The sequence below is a fragment of the Coenobita brevimanus genome, chromosome 103 (genome assembly GCF_032717465.1).
Source record: "Coenobita brevimanus isolate Jiangsu-jjx chromosome 103, ASM3271746v2, whole genome shotgun sequence".
NCBI lineage: Eukaryota > Metazoa > Arthropoda > Malacostraca > Decapoda > Coenobitidae > Coenobita > Coenobita brevimanus.
The window spans coordinates 4,817,593-4,835,200 of NC_137056.1; the positions used below are offsets into that span (position 1 = coordinate 4,817,593).

A 17,608-nucleotide genomic window follows, 5' to 3' on the forward strand; every position below is an offset into this window, starting at 1 on the left:
CTTTCTGTTTCTGGGCCATCTGTACCCAGCTTACTGGTGATTTACAGGGATGTGGTGGTGATGATATATATTGAACAATATACTCTTTCCCATCTTCATCACACTCCGCCAACTTGATCTCTAGTAGTTCTGAAGTCTCATTTTTCTTATTGCAGGGAGAACCGTCTACTGATTGTGCAGGGGATGATTGATGAAAATGTTCACTTCTCTCACACTAATCAGTTGATACAGGCCCTCATCAAGGCTGGGAAGCCATATCAGTTACAGGTAAGTGATGTATTAGTTTGATGGATAATCAGGATTCTTGGGCTTGAATGGTAAGTGAATAGGAGTGGCATATTCAAGTGGGCAAACGTGGTTAGTATCTTGGAAAGGTCTGGATGATGATCAACCTATCTATCAATAGCCTGACGCCATAATCCCGTAAGAAGTGGCTGTTTGTCTTTGAGTTAGTGGTTTTACGGAGAGGGACACCAACCCTCTGCCAGCCCGCCAGTCGACATGTAGGGAACACATGTGGGTGGGTTAAATAGTTACCACCCAGTGTTGTAAATGATTCCCTGGCTTACAGGAAACCATTAGGCTTTGTCACTAAATGTAAAGCTGCCTGATAAGGAAAGAAGAGTAATAAAAAGTGACAGGAAAGATGGTAGAAATAGGAAGGGTGGAGGGCAGACACAGAAAAAGAATGGTAAAAGTGAAGGAAGATGTAGGCAGCACTACATCAAGCGAGTGGATGATAGTTGCCACCACCTAATCTCACTCTCCAACTCTACCCATGGGGGTCCCCATCATGCAACCCTTCGCAGCAACTCATCCCTCTCGGAATATCTCTCAGTATGAATGATCAGATTCTCCAGTCATGAGTTCCATGGCCTTCCCTTTTGTTTCATCTGTTGCGAGTTATCTTTTTCAGAGATCACCCTGTGGGCAGGGTCACCATCTGGAAAACTGTATATAACTGGAGTTGACGACTTAGTGTCACGGAGTACAGCAAGCTCGTCCCCAACGCTTGGGTTTCGTTCCTAACGTGGTGCGTTCGGTGCGAAACCGCGTAAGTTTTAACTACTCCATATTTTGCTCCCTAGATCTCCTAAACGTGGTCTTTTGCTGTTATCTGCCATTGGTAATCAATATGAAGCACTTTAAGTGGTTAGAAGGTTTATTTAATGTTATAACTTACAAATACAGTACTGCACGGCAAAACTTCAACATACAAATACCTAAAGGCAACATTCCGATGCCGAAACCAGTCAGCGTCGGAATGTTGCCTTGTGTTTACGTATTTGTATGTCGAAGTTTTGCTGTGCAGCACTGTATTTGTAAGTTATAACATTCAATAAACCTTCTAACCACTTAAAGTGCTTCATATTGATTACCAATGGCAGATAACAGCAAAATACCATGTTTAGGGAGTCTAGGGAACAAAATGGTTTCTGGACTATTCGCTGTCAAGCCAGTTCGCCGTCACAACAATAACAAGACAACATAGACTTTGATGGATCCCCCTGATATATAGTTATTAAAGTATTGATTAATTAATAATAAGTATATTTATAAAAGTATTGATTAATTAATGTATTTATCGAATGATGGAATCATACAGGGTGCGAATTGTCCTGATGGGGAATCGTTTATGTTTTGACGGGGAATTGACATGATGGCAAATTGTCTTGGAACCCACCGATCATGTGTAATCTATAACTGGTTACAAGGCTTTGTTTAATGCTTTAACTTTCTTTAAGTGCTTTAACTTACAAGTGCATACCAGAATAGTAAATATTTTACTTACAAATACAGTACTGTGGAAAAGCAGTACAGCAAATATTTAACAAACAAATAAAAAAGGTAATATTCTGACGCAATCAGAAAACTGGTTATAAGACTTTATTTCTTGCTTGAACGTTATTTAATAATACTTTAACTTGCACATAAACTTACCAGAACAGTACTGTAAATATTTAACTTACAAATACAGCACTGAGGAAAAGCAGTACAGTGAATCACATCACGTGATCAAAACAAACCGTGCGTGCTGAGCTGATGTTCGAGGATTTGGCCTATCAAAGGCCTCTCTTGCGTAAATATATAGTTTTCGTATTGGTTCTTTAATCTTACGTTATCTTATACATATCCCAGCACTAACCGTGTATAATTGTGAGCGCGTTCGGCGAGAACGTGTTCCGGGTGAGTTTACTGTACTATAGTTGCACATTATGCACCTGGTCATACCAGCAATGTCCCATGATCATGTGAAGGCACGTAGTACTAAAACAGTCAATTAGCCACTTCTAGTCACAGTTTAACATCCATGGTCTCACAGTCATAGAGTAAGACATGGAACACCAGTGCCTTGAAGATGCAAATTTTCATCCTTCTACACAAATAACAAAGCCAAATATCAGAGTTGAGTGAATTCATAACCTCGTAGGCCAGACCAGTGTGACGAGAAATTTAATTGTCTGATCTACCATTGTTATTTACCACACTACCTGGATTGAGTGAATCTTTCCAAGACTTCCACATTCTCACCACATGCTTGGACAGACTGAATTGCGTCATCCAACAAACCACCAAATACCTGGCCCGTGGTCTTGGGCCAAGAGACCTTTAATCCCAGTGGCTTCACATTCATGTGAAATTCCTCAAGGGGACTCAATAGAGTCGCGATTTAAGACAAAAACAATGATCTTACAGTAACATGGGCATTTAACTTCTCCCATAATTACTTAATAGCACGGTAATGCCACTCAATTGCACGAGGGAAAGTGTGGAAAATGGGTGCATTTAGGTACTGGATTTCCAGATACAACTTGTGTGTTATGCTTTTGCCAGTCACTGATTGGCTTCCTCGACCCAACCCGACTCATATGATCCATGTCCCATATCACCTGCCACAGTCTTCCTCGGTGTTGTGTGGACGGTCACTGTGATGAGAAGTTTATTTGCTTATTTCCTTGCTTCTCATTTCCTCTCACAACTCTGAGCACGTGGTTCCAAACTAACTTTAGTTATGCCTGAGCACCCTGAAAGTGCTTTGAACACAAGAAAAGCATTTATTTTAAATGAAAATGTAAAATTTTTGGACAAAGTGGTGTGTGGTGTGGAAACTTAAATGCAAACGATTAGACAGATGAAATATGAGTCAGGTGTGTTTACAATGTGGATAGTTTTTTTTGTTGGAAGAAAAAAGTTAATGGTGAAGGAGCAGTAAAATTCATGTTTTTGCCTTTAGTGCAATGAGTGTGTGTGTGTGTGTTGGGGGGGGCGAAGAGGCTTTGTGCCTGATCTTTGGTCGAGAAAATTTGGGTCTTACGATGTGTGAAGACACTACGTGTTGATATAAATAGTTAGGTAAGATAATTGTGAGTTCACTTCTTGTGTATTATACTGTCAGACAAATTATACTGCTTGGCTGACTTGTTTATTATATCACAATTATTGCATTCATGTGTATCAGAGAAGTGAGAAATACGCAATCACTCCATGTTGACAACCTCTTTATAGCTTTTTTTTTTTTTTTTTTTTTATTTATTTATTTTTTTTTTAATTGATGACTAATGGCATTCAAAAAATAGTTTCAGACTGCTCTCTCTCTCTCTCTCTTTTAGTGAACACTGAAAGTGATTCATGGCGAAATATGCGTGATGCTGGGTGACCATTATTCACTTGTTGTTTTGGTTAAAAGTTTTTGCTTGATTGGTAACGAGGACTTTCAAGAGGCTTAGTGGAATTCTACAGTTATTAAAATTTTTATGGGGAGTATGAGGGGGCAAAACTAATCAGTTTGGTTAGTTTAGAATGCCGTATGCACTGATATGTCCAGCCAGTGAGATTGTATGTAAACACACTGTCTTGAGTGTCTTAAGGCAGACATTTGGTATTTATAATAATCTATATTTAAATATATTTTTAACCCGCCGTGTGCCGGCTGTTTTTAGTCCTATGGGTCACCCCAGTGCCGGCCTTTTTTTTTTTTTTTTTTTTTTTTTTTTTTTTTTTTTTTGTGGAAACAACGACTTTCGCCATTAAAATGCTCACCGAGGGTCAGAAACCGGTTTTATTGAGTCCTGCATACTCATGTACAGGTATAGCCGCTCTCTCACACTCACCACATACGTGAGAGAAAACCGTTTTCCACGTAAGGTATACTCAGGTATTTATGCTGGGAAGATATAGCAATGTTCAGTACACTTTTCCGATTACTTATTACTTCAGCATCTATCACAATTTGCATGTCTTTCTCACTGTGAATGCATTATCTTACACTTACTTGAAGATAGGTACAACCTGACTTCATTATGTACAGTCCTGGCACTTAACAGAAGATATTTACAACTTGACTTCACTATATAGTCCTTACACTTACAAGAAAATATTTACAACTTACACTTACATGAAAATATTTACAAAATGTCTTCTATGTACAGCACTGGGTGAGGTACACAGGCAGAGTGAGACAGAGCGAGCATGAGGGGGGGAGCGAGTGAGTGTATTGCCTTGACAGCCTGGGGGATGGTAGGGGAACAGTTACCTTACATGCCTGCCAATTTTTACCCGCGAGTCTTGAAAAATATGGTCACAGTGAAGTTTTTTTATTTTAAACCGTTTTAAAACGGCACTGGCACTGGCCGTGGTATTATGTCAGACCGTTTTAAAATGGCACTGGCATGTGGCGGGTTGATGAAAAATATGAGGCTCCTAGAACCTAACCCCCTATTTTACACATAAATATATGTCACGTTTTAGCGCGAAATTGATTTTGCACGAGTTTTTGCATAACCTATTTTGTGTTGTATGAAGACTCTACTATAGCATCTACAGCAACTTTGCCAAGATAACAGCATCAGGGTCATTTCATCATGAGAATGTTACATTTGGCGACAAGTTATTGAACTACTCTCAGTTAATTTTGTAAAGATATGTAATATAAACAAATGGCTTTTGCAAGCTATATTACCAGCAGTTCACATCATACCACAGTCAGTTGTTTATATGTTTTAATTAGGATGTTGTATAGTTTTCAAAATTTGCATGAGGAACGTTACCGCGATGCAACACCCTCTTGTAGAGTGCATTTCAGTAAGTCTTTGATTTGACTGGTTCAGTCAAGGAGTCCTTCATGCCAATAATATGTCAGTAGATAAGGATCATAACCATACCCAGCAAATTTGATTATTTCTAAGAATTGTTGTGCTATTAAGGAAAATGTGATCGTGAGACACATTACTGGAAAAGTGAACAACGTTATTTGTGCGATTTTTATTGAAATATGATTACAGTATACAGTCAACTCCTATTACGGTTACAGTAATTGTAAGTATCCCAAACATAAACAGAAAGTGTATTTATGTGAAATTTCGTAATAAACTAACCAGAAAGTGGTTGGTGGGAGCACCCACCATCCACCCAGCCGAAGTAGTGCTGCCCTCGGGTGCCTGCCCTTTCCTCTCTTCCTTCTTTCCACTTTGGTCTTTCTTTCCTTCATTTTTTCCCCATCCTTCTGTCCATGAGTGACATTACACTTAGTGACAAGCCAAATGGTTTCCTGTTCACCAAGAAACCATGTACTACACTGGGTGGTAACCATATAGCCAAATTATGGCGCCTGATGGTTTAGTGGGCAATTATGGCATTCAAATTGGATTGAGCAGGTGCAGGTTTATATCCAAGGGGTGGTTGGGGTTTACTGCTTATGTAATGCCACTCAGGAATGAGTGAGGCTGGTCACTGTCATCTTAAATGCCAAGACCAACTTGCCTAATTCCGAGCTGCTACACACCTCATGGGGCAACAGTGGATTAATAATGAATGAATAAATGAACTAATCAGAAGTTAATTCTTGTTATTGACATCAGCATATTCAGATGACAACATTACATCAACATAGACTAGTTGATCAAATCGGGAAAAGTCACCCCTTTGAAAGTATGTACCAGTCTTGATACTTGAGGAGTTGGCAGGGCATGCACAGCCATGTCCTCTGCCATCTCTATCTGGATTGTAAGGGAAATGAATCTGAATATGACCCACTCTTTTGATGATCCCTCTTTCTAAGGTAATTAACTTTGATCATGCCTTCTTCAGGCACTGACTCAGTGGCTTCAGTTCATAATGTTTTAGACAACTTCTTGGTTGTATAATGAACCAGTACAGTCATGAACACTAATAAGGGGAACAGGGTAGTTTCAGAGGGCACGCTAATTGCACTGACCACCCCCGAACTCCTCTTTACCCCCACCAAACCACCGGTTTGTTAGGTGGATGGATCGGAGATCTGAAGCTTCGCTGTCTCTCACATCTTGCCGTATTTAATATTAGTATAATTTATTCTACTGTTAGGTTTATTATTACCTGTTTACATCCACCTTCAGTACAGTGAGAAGTAATTATATTGAGGGTTTAGAAGATTTAAATAAAGTGACCTTTCTGTATAGAATTTTTTTCCAAATATTTACTTGCCTTCCAAACGATATACTACTGTAAAATCAAAATAACATTGACAAGCTACATGACTACTAGCCCTAAAAGTCCCACTCCTGCCTTGTCATGTAGGGAGCCACATATCCACCCATCCATCTGCTCACTCAACCCATCCAACATACCTTTCGCAACCACCTGTACGACCCACCAAGCACACCGATCTCAGCCATGCACCTCGCCACCCACAAATGCCACCCACCAAGCTCATCTAACACATGTACCCGTTCACCTACCCACCCAGCCCACCAACCCAACCACCCACACAGAGCACCCTGGCCACACAATCTTCTCAGCCACCATGTCACCACATTCCCTGGGAATCCACACATTCCAGTGACCCATCTTGCTTACCAACCACAGTCACCCACCCTCCACACCCACGAATGCCACCCACCCTGCTCATCCAACATTGCCAAGCATCACATCAACCCACCCAGCCCTCCCACCATACTCACCCATCGCTCCCTGAATTCAGTGTAACTACAGTGATTTCTTGTTTAAAGCTGTGCGTGAGTAGCATAACATCTTTTTCTGGTAATGTTCCTCACGCAATGCATGTAACGTGTGTGACGGAGCATATGGCCTAACAAAGTCTCTTACAAGATATCACAGGACTACAGTGGTGAGGTACTAGGATGCCTCTGTGTAATGTAATGTTAGTTTTCTCCTATTCGTAAGCTGTGTATTGGAAGAATGTTAAAAAAAACATGACACACGTTGCTCCTGAAGTACTTCCACTTAAAGGATGTCCCACAGTCTGACCACAAGATATATGTAAACAGTTGTAGTGACAGTTACAACTGAAATAGATGCTATTTCAATAAAAGCCAATGACAGCATTCCAAACAGATATATACTTGGGCCAGTGATGATAAGAAAATCACTAATTTCAGCATGAATTTTTCTTCAGTGACATGGTACGACATATTGTAATGCCTTGCTCTCGGTAGACAGTTTAGAAATTTTTTCTGGCAAGATTCATAAAGTTCAATATTTAAGCCTTAACATACATACATACCTGTATCATCCAATCTTGTGTTGCCCCACGAGGAGCGTTGAAGCCCGGGGCTAGGCAAGTCAGTCCTGACATTTAAGAGGAAAGTGACCAGCCTCAACGGCCATACCACGTTGAGTACACCGCTTCCCGTCTGATCAGCAAAGTTAAGCAACGTTGGGTCTGGTTAGTACTTGGATGGGTGACCGCATGGGAACACCAGATGCTGTTGGCATAACGTTCTCCCTACGTGTCAAGTGGGGTTGGTGGAGGATTAGTGCCCCTCCCTGTAAAACAATTAACTCTAAGCCATTGGCCACCCTGCTTGGGATACATGGCGTCTGGCAATGAATGAATGAATGTGACCACCCTCACGCATCCCTGAGTGGCATTACATGAGCAATAAACCCCAACCACCCCTTAGATATAAACCAACACAGACTCAATCTGACTGGAGCTCCCCAGTTGCCCACTACACCACCAGGTGTCACAAGTTGGTTATATGATTACCACCCAGCGTGTTAAGTGGTTTCCTGGTGTACAGGAAATCATTTGGCTTGTCACTCAGTGTTGAGTCGCCCATAGACATAAGGAAGAGGAAAGAATGAAGGAAAGAAAGACAGAAGAGGAACGAAGAAAGAAAAGGGCAGTCACCCGAGAGCAGCACTACATCAAGTGAGTGGATGGTGAGTGCCCCCACCTATCACCTGAAAATACATATAATTTATATATTTTTGATTAATTCTGAGATTGACACTAAAAAAGGACATTCGCGTGGAATGACCCACCATCAGCAGAGTCATGGTCAGTAACCCTGAAATTGCCAAATGATACTCCACAGTGACTTTGACTCACAGCCCAGCCAAGTACCCAGTCCATGAACGTCGTTTACTCCATTACTGTACTTACTGGGAAGAAGTCTGATGTTATTCCTCTATACTTGACAGCATTCTGTGTTTGAATGCAGGCCAGCAATCATTTGGATTATCCATACAGGGGTCCCACAGAGTCGCAGGAGTTTCCATAGTACAGTACTTCCTGATTTACTGAGTCAGACGCCTTGTTGAGTTCCACGTAGGCTAAAAGCAGACCTTGTTGCTACTCACAACGGTGTTCCATGAGAACTCGATTATCTAGAGTGAGGTCATCTGTAGACTTCTTGGGTGTGAATCCAGATTGCTCAGACCTCTAAAGCTTTAGCAAATGGTCTTGGATACACATTCGGAGAATGTGAGCTAAACTATGTTAGTTACTACAGTTATGTTGGCCTCCTTTCTCTCTCCAAATGGGAGTAACTAAACCCCATGTACGGTCAGAAGGAATGATACCAGTCTACCAAGTGACTTCTATAACTGCATGGAATGCTCTTTGATTAGTTCTACCGGTGCCTGTTTACAAACACCAGCTGTACAGCCACATTTTGACCTCTCCACTGCTTGATTTCCTCTAGAGAAGGCACAGTATCATCAGCTGGAGGGAGAACAGTCAATGCTTGTACACCAGCCGACAGAAGCTCTCCACTCGGATGTTCAACCATTAACAGTTGCTCAAAGTACTCAGCCCAACGACCCAGTAGCTGCTCGCTTCTAGCAGGAGCTGTCCATCTCCTGTCTAAACAGAGTTAACCTGAGAGGCGGGTCTAGAGTGGAGCTGCTTCAGGCTGTGCACAAGATTTGAACCTAATCTACTGATAACAAAGGAAAGAAAGGAATAGAAGGGCTTCTTCCACAGACATAATTTAACCCTTGCCAAGCTGCAGATAATATATGAGGCACAATGAAGGTCTGCACAGGCTGAGCTGCAAGCCTCGTATGAGGTACAATCGACAGTGGTTATATAACAGCGACTCAAGGGAGTAAACTACCATACAAACAGTTAACCCAGCAGAGGCTAAGAAAACCTAACTCTACTTGTTTTGGTTCCATAGTTCCCTGTAGTGATGATGTTGACAGGTGCACAAACCATTAAAATGAACATTATTAGAACAGTTAGCATGGAATCCTTAATATGCTCAGTACCCCCACATTGAATCTTACCATGACGACTTACCATCAGTGAGCATGCTGTTCATAGCACTTCCACTCTTTCATGTTACAAGTAATGTTGATAAAAAGAGCAGCCAAGTGTGGATTAGGTAGCAGACAGTAGATGGTGAAAATACTGTATTAAGATTATAGAGATAATGATGTACTGCCTTCATTGGTGAAATATTGTTATGTTCATGTCTGCCACATCCACAGGCTCCAGCAGCAGTAGTTCAATATAGGAAAGATGTTGCCCAGTGAGTATTTCTTCCTAGGGTCAGCCTTTCATTGTACAGCGAGATCAACTCAGGCGATGTATGTAAACACAATTTTCTCATGTTCGTTGTCTTTATTTTCCAAATAATTACACCATCAACTTCACAAGTCCAGAGCTACATTAACTTCACAAGGCCACAAGTACAACTAAAACTGAATGAAACTGTTTCCCCCCCATCCCCCTCCAACATCGCATGATATTCAAATGATGTACCACATACTCGTAACAGCAACAATTCCCAAATCTGAGACATCCAAAATATTCCAGAGTTTTCTTACATTACATAGCATTCTAAATTCTTTAGCATACAAACTGAAATTATACTGCATAATTTAACAGTTATCATAATAAAACATTATAGAGTAAAAGAGAACCAAAATTAAAGCATAACTTTACAAAATACCTCCACTAACAGCTAATGTGCTATCTGGCTACTCTGACTTGTAACTAAAACTACAAGAACCAACAGGGACTCTCCAGTACCACACAACAAACACTCTTGCTTCTTAACACTACCCCCTCCCTAGACCTTTCGTCGTCCCAACAAAACTTCACAATATTGACAAGCATAATCCATAATCCAAACTAAACATTTAATAATACAGAAGACAGTCCTTCAGCTTCTCTGGTCTTCTCCTATGCTGCTTGCGACGACATCCCTGCTCATCCACAGAGTCCACTCCTGGAATGATTTGGTCCTCTTCCTGATCCACTTTTTCTCTTGGGAAGCTGTTGCCATCCTCTCATACTTCAGCTCCTTCGTCCTCCTCAACATCATCGGCTGCAGATGAGCATGATTCCTTGATGGCATCCCAGCTGTATTGTCCAGGCCCATGGTACTGCCACAGACGATTCATATGTACCACCTGTGGTTGAGCCTACTTGCCTCCCCGTATATGGTATGTTACTATCTGACAGGTGGTCCATCACAGTGTAGGGCCCATTCCATGGACTGCAGCTTTGGTGACTGTCCCTTCTTCTGCCTAGGGTTGTATAGCCAAACTCTGTCACCATCCTTGACGCTCACCTCACTTGCCTTGGCATCATACTGCACTTGCGCTTCATCACTTCGCCAGAAAACTTCAAAGCTTCTCGAACTTGGTGATGTACCTCATTTAGTCTTTCCTGAAGATGTTTCACATGGCTGGAGGTGTCTGTAGGCAGCTCATCACCAAGTGGTCTTCACGCTACGAGATCAACTGGCCATCGTAACTCGTGTTCCAGCATCAGTTTTGCAGGGGTGTAGCCAGTAGACTTTTGGGATGCAGACTGATATGCCATTAGCAATGCAGATAATTTCTGGTCCCATTCCATCTGTCCCTCTACACAGTACTTGGCCAGTTCTTGTCCCAGGGCCTAATTAAATTTCTCCACCATTCCATCTGACTGTGGCCTTAGTGGGGTTGTCCTGGTCTTCGTGATCCCCAGTAACTTGCAGCACTCACAGAACACAGCAGATTCAAAGTTTCTGCCTTGGTGTGGGTGTAACTCTTGTGGCATTCCAAAATGACAGAAGATCTGGTCAACCAACACTTGTACAACAGTTGCAACTTTCTGACTGGGGACAACATAGGCTTCTGGCCATTTTGTGAAGTAGTCCGTGGCGACACATATATAATGGTTTCCCCTTTCAGTGAGTGGCAGAGATCCAGCAGTATCCAATGCACCTCTTTCCATCGGTGCACCTACTTGGTACAGCTGAAGAGGGGCACAACCACATTTCTTGGGTCCTTCTTGGCCCTGTGCATCACAGGCCTTACACCACTCTTCAACATCCTGATGTAAGCCAGTCCAGTTGAACCTCTGATGTAGCCGACTTAGAGTTTTCTTCACTCCCAGGTGCCTATTAGCGATCTGGTTATGAGACGCTTCAAATATCTCAGACCTCATTTTCATAGGAACCACCGGTTACCAATACACCATCGGGTGTCTTCCACTGACGCTCCAGTAGTCCATTATTCAAACGAAGGTGGGGTCACTCCAGTAGCTCTTAGTCACAGGGCTGAATCTAGAAACCACTTCCCAAGATGGTCGCACTGTGCACCGCTGCAGCCATCCTAGCACAGGTTGCAAATCCATATCCTTCATCTGCATCCTCTTCAGGTCTTTTTCATCTGACACTGGCCCTGTCACAACAGTACGGCTGTATTTCTTGCTACGATCTTCTTTCATACTACACTGCGTTCATTCTAGGTCACAAGACCGATGACTTAAGCTGTCAGCATTGCCTTGGACTCTTCCAGGACAGTGCTGCACCTCATAGTTGTGCTGGTCCAGCTCCCCGAGCCAACATGCTAGTTGACCTTCTGGATTCTTTAATGTCTTCTGCCACTTAAGTGCTGCATGGTCCATCCTGTTGGTGAAGTAGGACCCATACAAGTAAGGATGGAAGAAATCAAGGCTCTTCATCACTGCCAAGAGCTCCTAACGGGTCACAGAGTAGTTCTGCTGTGGTGGGCTGAGCTTTTTGCTGTAATGCACCACCACATACTCATTGTCGTCTTTCTTTTGGGACAGGACTCCACCAGCACCATAGTCAGTAGTGTCAAAGTCCAGACTGGAGAACTTGCCAGCGCATGCTTGAGTTCCTCAAAAGCCTTCTGAGTCACTGCAGTCCACACAAACTTTTGTCTCTTTCCGAACAACTTGTGTAGGGGTGAAGGTATCATTGCAGAGTCTTATACAAAATGCCGGTAATATGTACAGTACACAAACCCAGGAAACTTCGTAGCTCCTTCACACACATTAGAGACAGCCAGTATTTCACAGCTGTCACCTCCGGTTCAGTTCGGACACCACCCTGGCCTACATTGTGTCCCAGGTACCTCACTTCCTTCTGGAACAAGTAGCACTTCTTGGGGTTCAGCTTGAGGTGCGCGGTTCGGATCCTGTTGAACACCTGTGACGGCCTTTTCAGTTCCTGGTCGGAAGTCTGTCCAAATACAGTTACATCATCAAGATAGATGAGAACTGTCTGCCAGTGCAGGCCTTCCAGTGTTCAATCCATGAGATGCTCAAAAGTAGCAGGGGTGTTGCACAGGCCACATGACATAACTTTGAACTGCCATAAACTCCACCCATACGAAAAAGCTGTTTTCTCCTTGTCCTTCACTGCAGCCTTGACCTGGTGATATCCTGCTTTCATGTCTAGGGTGGAGAACCACTTGGCACCTGACAGAGCATCTGGGGTGTCATCAGTTATTGGCAAGAGGTACGCGTCCTTCACTGTCACTTCACTCAGGGCTCGATAATCCACACACCATCTTATTGAGCCAACCTTCTTCCTTACCAGAACAATTGCCAATGCCCAAGGACTGTTGGACTTTTCTGTCACTCCCTGACTTTGAAGATTCTCCATCACCTTGTCCATTTCATGCCATTGAGCTGGTGCCGTCCTACAAGCTGGCTGTTTAATCGGGCAATGATCCCCAGTGTCAGTACAATGCTCCACCAGATCTGTGCATCCTAGGTCTAGGTCTCTGATGGAAAAGACATCCGCAAACTTCACTAGTAGTTGCCTTTACTGCGACACTTGTAAGTCATCCAAGCACTGGCGACTCCTTGAAAACACATCTGGCAGATTCCCATCTTCTTTGACCACATTCCTTTTACAGGCCTTCTGCTGATGCCACTCAGGGTCCACTGCCTGGCACAGTCCCACTGTTTCTCCCCTGTTGATTTCTGTCTTTCACAGGAGAAACTGGCCACCACAACCAGCACTTCATATGTGCTTGTTTCCACCAAAGTCCTCCCCACCATCATTTCAGCCTTCGTCTTGCACCATCCATCAGGCTCCTTGACCACTAGACAGCTGTCAAGAGCCACTCACCTTGCACTGGAGCAATAGTTATAATCCTGGGAGTATTGCTGTAGTGTGGATCACCCTCACGTCAATGTCCAACACCCTTGTGTTGCATTCATAGATTTCCTTGCATTGCTTTGTTCTTGTTCCTTCCATTTGTAACAATCCTCGTCCCTGTGTCCTGGCTTCCCACAAAACCAGCAACCTCCTCCAAACGTCTCCTGTTCTCTCTTCCACTTGTGGCAGTTCTCTCTCCTATATTCTGGCTTTTCATAATACCAGCAACTACCATCAGATTTCTCTGCTTAACGTATTTGCCCCTTTCTTGCATTGAGTCTCGCACTACGTCCTGCCTACAAATTGGATGGATTAGACTTGACATTCAACTCAATTTCCAGAGCCCTGGCCAGTGCCTCTTGCATGCATCTTGGTTGTGCCTGTTTCACTTGCACCTTCAACTCTGCCCTATCAAGAGCATCAATGAAACTGGTCCCTCAGAAGAATAGCTAACATGTTAGGTGCTGCTCCAAGGTACGCTTTGTGTACCATACTCTCCAGGTCGTGAGCAAGCTGCTGAAGGGATACGCCTTGAGCCCGTACATGGGTCCGGAATCGTGCTTGGTAAACCTCAGTCTGGTACATGGTCCCACATCTGCACTCCAGTACTTCTGCTAGGGACTGATAACTGTTCCTCTCCTCCACTGACGTCTGCCCAAGAATCTCTGTAGCAGCATCCTTAGGGATAGTAGTAAGCTACACTGCCCTCTGCCTGTCATCCCAACCATTCTGGTCTGCAAGTAACTCAGACTGTACATGGTAAGCTTCCCAAGATACTTTGCCATCAAACTCCTGAGGTTTCTTTTTTATTTGGACCCCCATTATAGCCATGCACTTCACTGGTTAGGGGTCTAAAAACTTGGGCATATAAGTCCAGGACTCATTCTGATTGTTCAACCCTGTAATGCTACCTTTAGATGCCTGGGATTCATCAGGATTCACCATACACTGTCCCTTTTTTATATGCTCCCTGTACACTAACCTGAGGCTCAGCAGCACAAGATTTCTCTATGGCCTCCATTCTCTCACTGATTATCTTCGATTGGTCATCTACATGCTGTCTGCACTCCATCACAGTTCCCTCACTAATTGTCTTCAACTGGTCATCTACACGCTTCAGCTGGTTGTCTAGATGCTGTCTGTACTCACGTTATTGCTTACCTGACACTTCTGCTCCTGCAGCTCAGCGTTTACTTCCATCTTCAGCTGTTGCTGTTTTTCCTTCGTTTCCCCCATGAAAGCATCTAGCTGTCCCTGCATCCTGTAACACCTCTTGAAGCCTTTCATACCACTCTTTCTGTTTTTCACTTTGTGCTTGTAGTTGTTCTGTGAGTTCTTTCTGCCCTTCAGTTTGTGCTCGTAGTTGTTCACTTTGGGCTTGTAGAAACTTAATGATTGCAGCCAGAGATGCGTCCTCCTGCCTAGCTTGGCTTCTTGTCTGTACACCTTCCAACTCCATGTCGAAGATTTGACTCACTGTGGCACTTTTTTAATCCCAACTCCTAACACCACTGTTACGTCCACGTCCCACACTGCCACAGGCTCCAACAGCAGTAGTTCAGTAGAGGAAGGACATTGCCCAATGAGTTATTCTTCCTAGGGTCAGCCTTTCAGTGTACAACAAGATAACAACTCGGGCATTGTATGTAAACACAAGCCTTTCATGTTGGTCGTCTTTATATTCCACATAATTACACTGTCAACTTCACAAGTCCAGAGCAACACTAACTTCACAAGGCCACAAGTACAACTAAAACTGACTGAAACTCTATTCCCCCCCACCCCCACCCCCACCCCCACCCCCACCCCCGATTTTCCCACAACATTGCATGATACTCAAATGATCTGCCACATACCCGTAGCAGCGACAGTTCCCAAATCGGAGACATCTAAAATATTCCAGTTTTCTTACATTACTTAGCACTCTAGATTCTCTAGTATACAAACTGAAATTAAATTACACAATTTAACAGTCAGTCACCGAAATAAAACATTATAGAGGAAAAGAGAAAAAAATTAATGCGTCTATCTATCTATCTATCTATAGCCCGACGCCCTAATCCCGCAAAGGGTGGCTGCAGACAAAACGCCTCCAAGTCACTCTGTCACCCACCATTTGACTACCCTCCCCCCAACTCACCCCCCCCTCCCTCATATACCTCTCAACTCCATCCCTCCACCTCATCCTCGGTCTACTCCTCCCTCTCCCTCCCTCCACCTCACCTACATACACCCTCTTAGTCAGTCTTTCATTCTCCATTCTCTCCACATGTCCAAACCACCTCAGTGTATTTCTCCTAATCTTTTCAACCACATCCACATCTACCCCACAACGTTCCTTCACTTCTTCATTCGTCAACCTGTCCCTCCACGTCACTCCACATGCGTAACTTTACAAAATACCTCCACTCACAGGTGTAACTTTACAAAATACCTCCACTCACAGCAGCAAGCTATCTGGCTACTCTGACTCATAACTGAAACTGCAAGAACCAACAGGAACTCTCCAGTACCACAAACTAACACTCTTTCTTCTTAACAGTATATAAATATAATAGAGATACTGATAGATTGCCCTCTCCTCAGATGAAGTCTCTAAAGATGATGGAAATGCTGATTATATTGCCCTCTCCTCAGATATATCCACACGAGCGCCACTGTCTCCGCCAGCTGGACTCTAACGAGCACTACGAGACCAAACTGTTGTCCTTCCTCCTCAATAATCTATGATCCATATGGAACCTAGGCCTTCCATTGTGTGCATTGTGCCCCTGTGTGTGCATAGTATCGCTGTGTTTACATAATGTGTGTGCACCATATGGCCCTCGTGTGGTTGTGCACAGATCATCATACTGCCATGTTTATGTTGGCAACCTTATATTCCTAAGTGGTTGGGGTAATGCTGGCTGCCACTTGCAAGAAAGTACACAAGCAGTCTCTGCTGTTAGTAATGTATTCTAAAATATCACAACATTTTACACATACCTACTGTAATTTGGATGCTACACTATATGTGTAGCACTTTTTTTTCTTTTAATATACAGCAAAAGAAAAGTTTAAAAACTACATAGTGCAAGAACTGTTGGTAGTTTTTTTTTTTTTTTATAGTCAAGTTTGTTACAGAAAGATTGCCAAATAAAGTTCCATTGCTGTTTATAAAGTTCATTGACCAGTTTCCCCCAAACTTGCGTGATCAAGTTCCATAGGTATTTGTAAAGTTCGTTGACCAGTTTCTCACAGTTTGTGTAAGCTTTGTTATATAAAAAAGTTTTGTGATATTCTACAACATGTCTCAGACATATGGCAAAGACTTCAACTGTGTACTTTTAGACTGCTGTGTGGTAGTACTCACCCAGCCTACCAAATTTTTTGCATAACCCCTTCCCATAGGACATCGTATTTAATTATTCTTGCTACTCCCAGGTAAAGATTTGTTTTCCACCCCATCCTTATGGGAGGGGGAAAATATCAAGATAATGATTTGATAATGCTGTTACACAGTGTTATTCAGTTTAGAAAATATACTGTGGTTTAAAGGGGTGGCAGTGGTTGATGAAGGCTGTATCGTTTAAGCCCCTCAGTTTGAATAATCTTGGCTAAACTGAATAAAATCACCTGGAGGTAGCAAGAATGAAATGAATTGTTCTTGGATACAAGAGGTTAATGAGAGGTCTGGCTGCAGCCTTTTTTAACACTGTGTGCATTGTAGAGACTCATTCTACAGTATGATATTTGGGCTAAAGTGACTGACGGCATTGCAGTTTCTGTTGCAAGTGATGTTTTAAGTGTTACTGAAAACACTGCAAACTTTTTTTTTTCTTCCCCCCCCCCTGTAATATATGATCCGACAAGCCAAATGTAGGTTTTTAAGGTTCAAATGATGAGTGTTTCATCATTGTCTTACAAAATCCATGCAAGTATTTTTTCTTGTTGATGCTCCTTTTGTTATTGTTCCCTCATTTGTTGTGTGG

The 17,608-nt window shown here is 42.9% G+C and overlaps 1 protein-coding gene and 1 non-coding gene across 2 annotated transcripts in view; both read left to right on the forward strand.

The window, feature by feature from the left end:
- Positions 1-16,690, forward strand: part of LOC145415717 (dipeptidyl peptidase 9) — a 105,077-nt gene extending 88,387 nt beyond the window's left edge. Inside the window, exons 17-18 of the mRNA XM_080284942.1 lie at positions 156-267; positions 16,275-16,690. Of these exons, the coding sequence (XP_080141068.1) occupies positions 156-267; positions 16,275-16,367 (205 nt within the window). The 3' untranslated portion in view covers positions 16,368-16,690. The remainder of the gene's footprint in view (positions 1-155; positions 268-16,274) is intronic.
- LOC145415847 (5S ribosomal RNA) lies at positions 7,594-7,712 on the forward strand. The gene has a single exon (XR_013900153.1). It is a non-coding gene; the product is annotated as a 5S ribosomal RNA (ribosomal RNA).
- Positions 16,691-17,608: the final 918 nt, after the last annotated feature.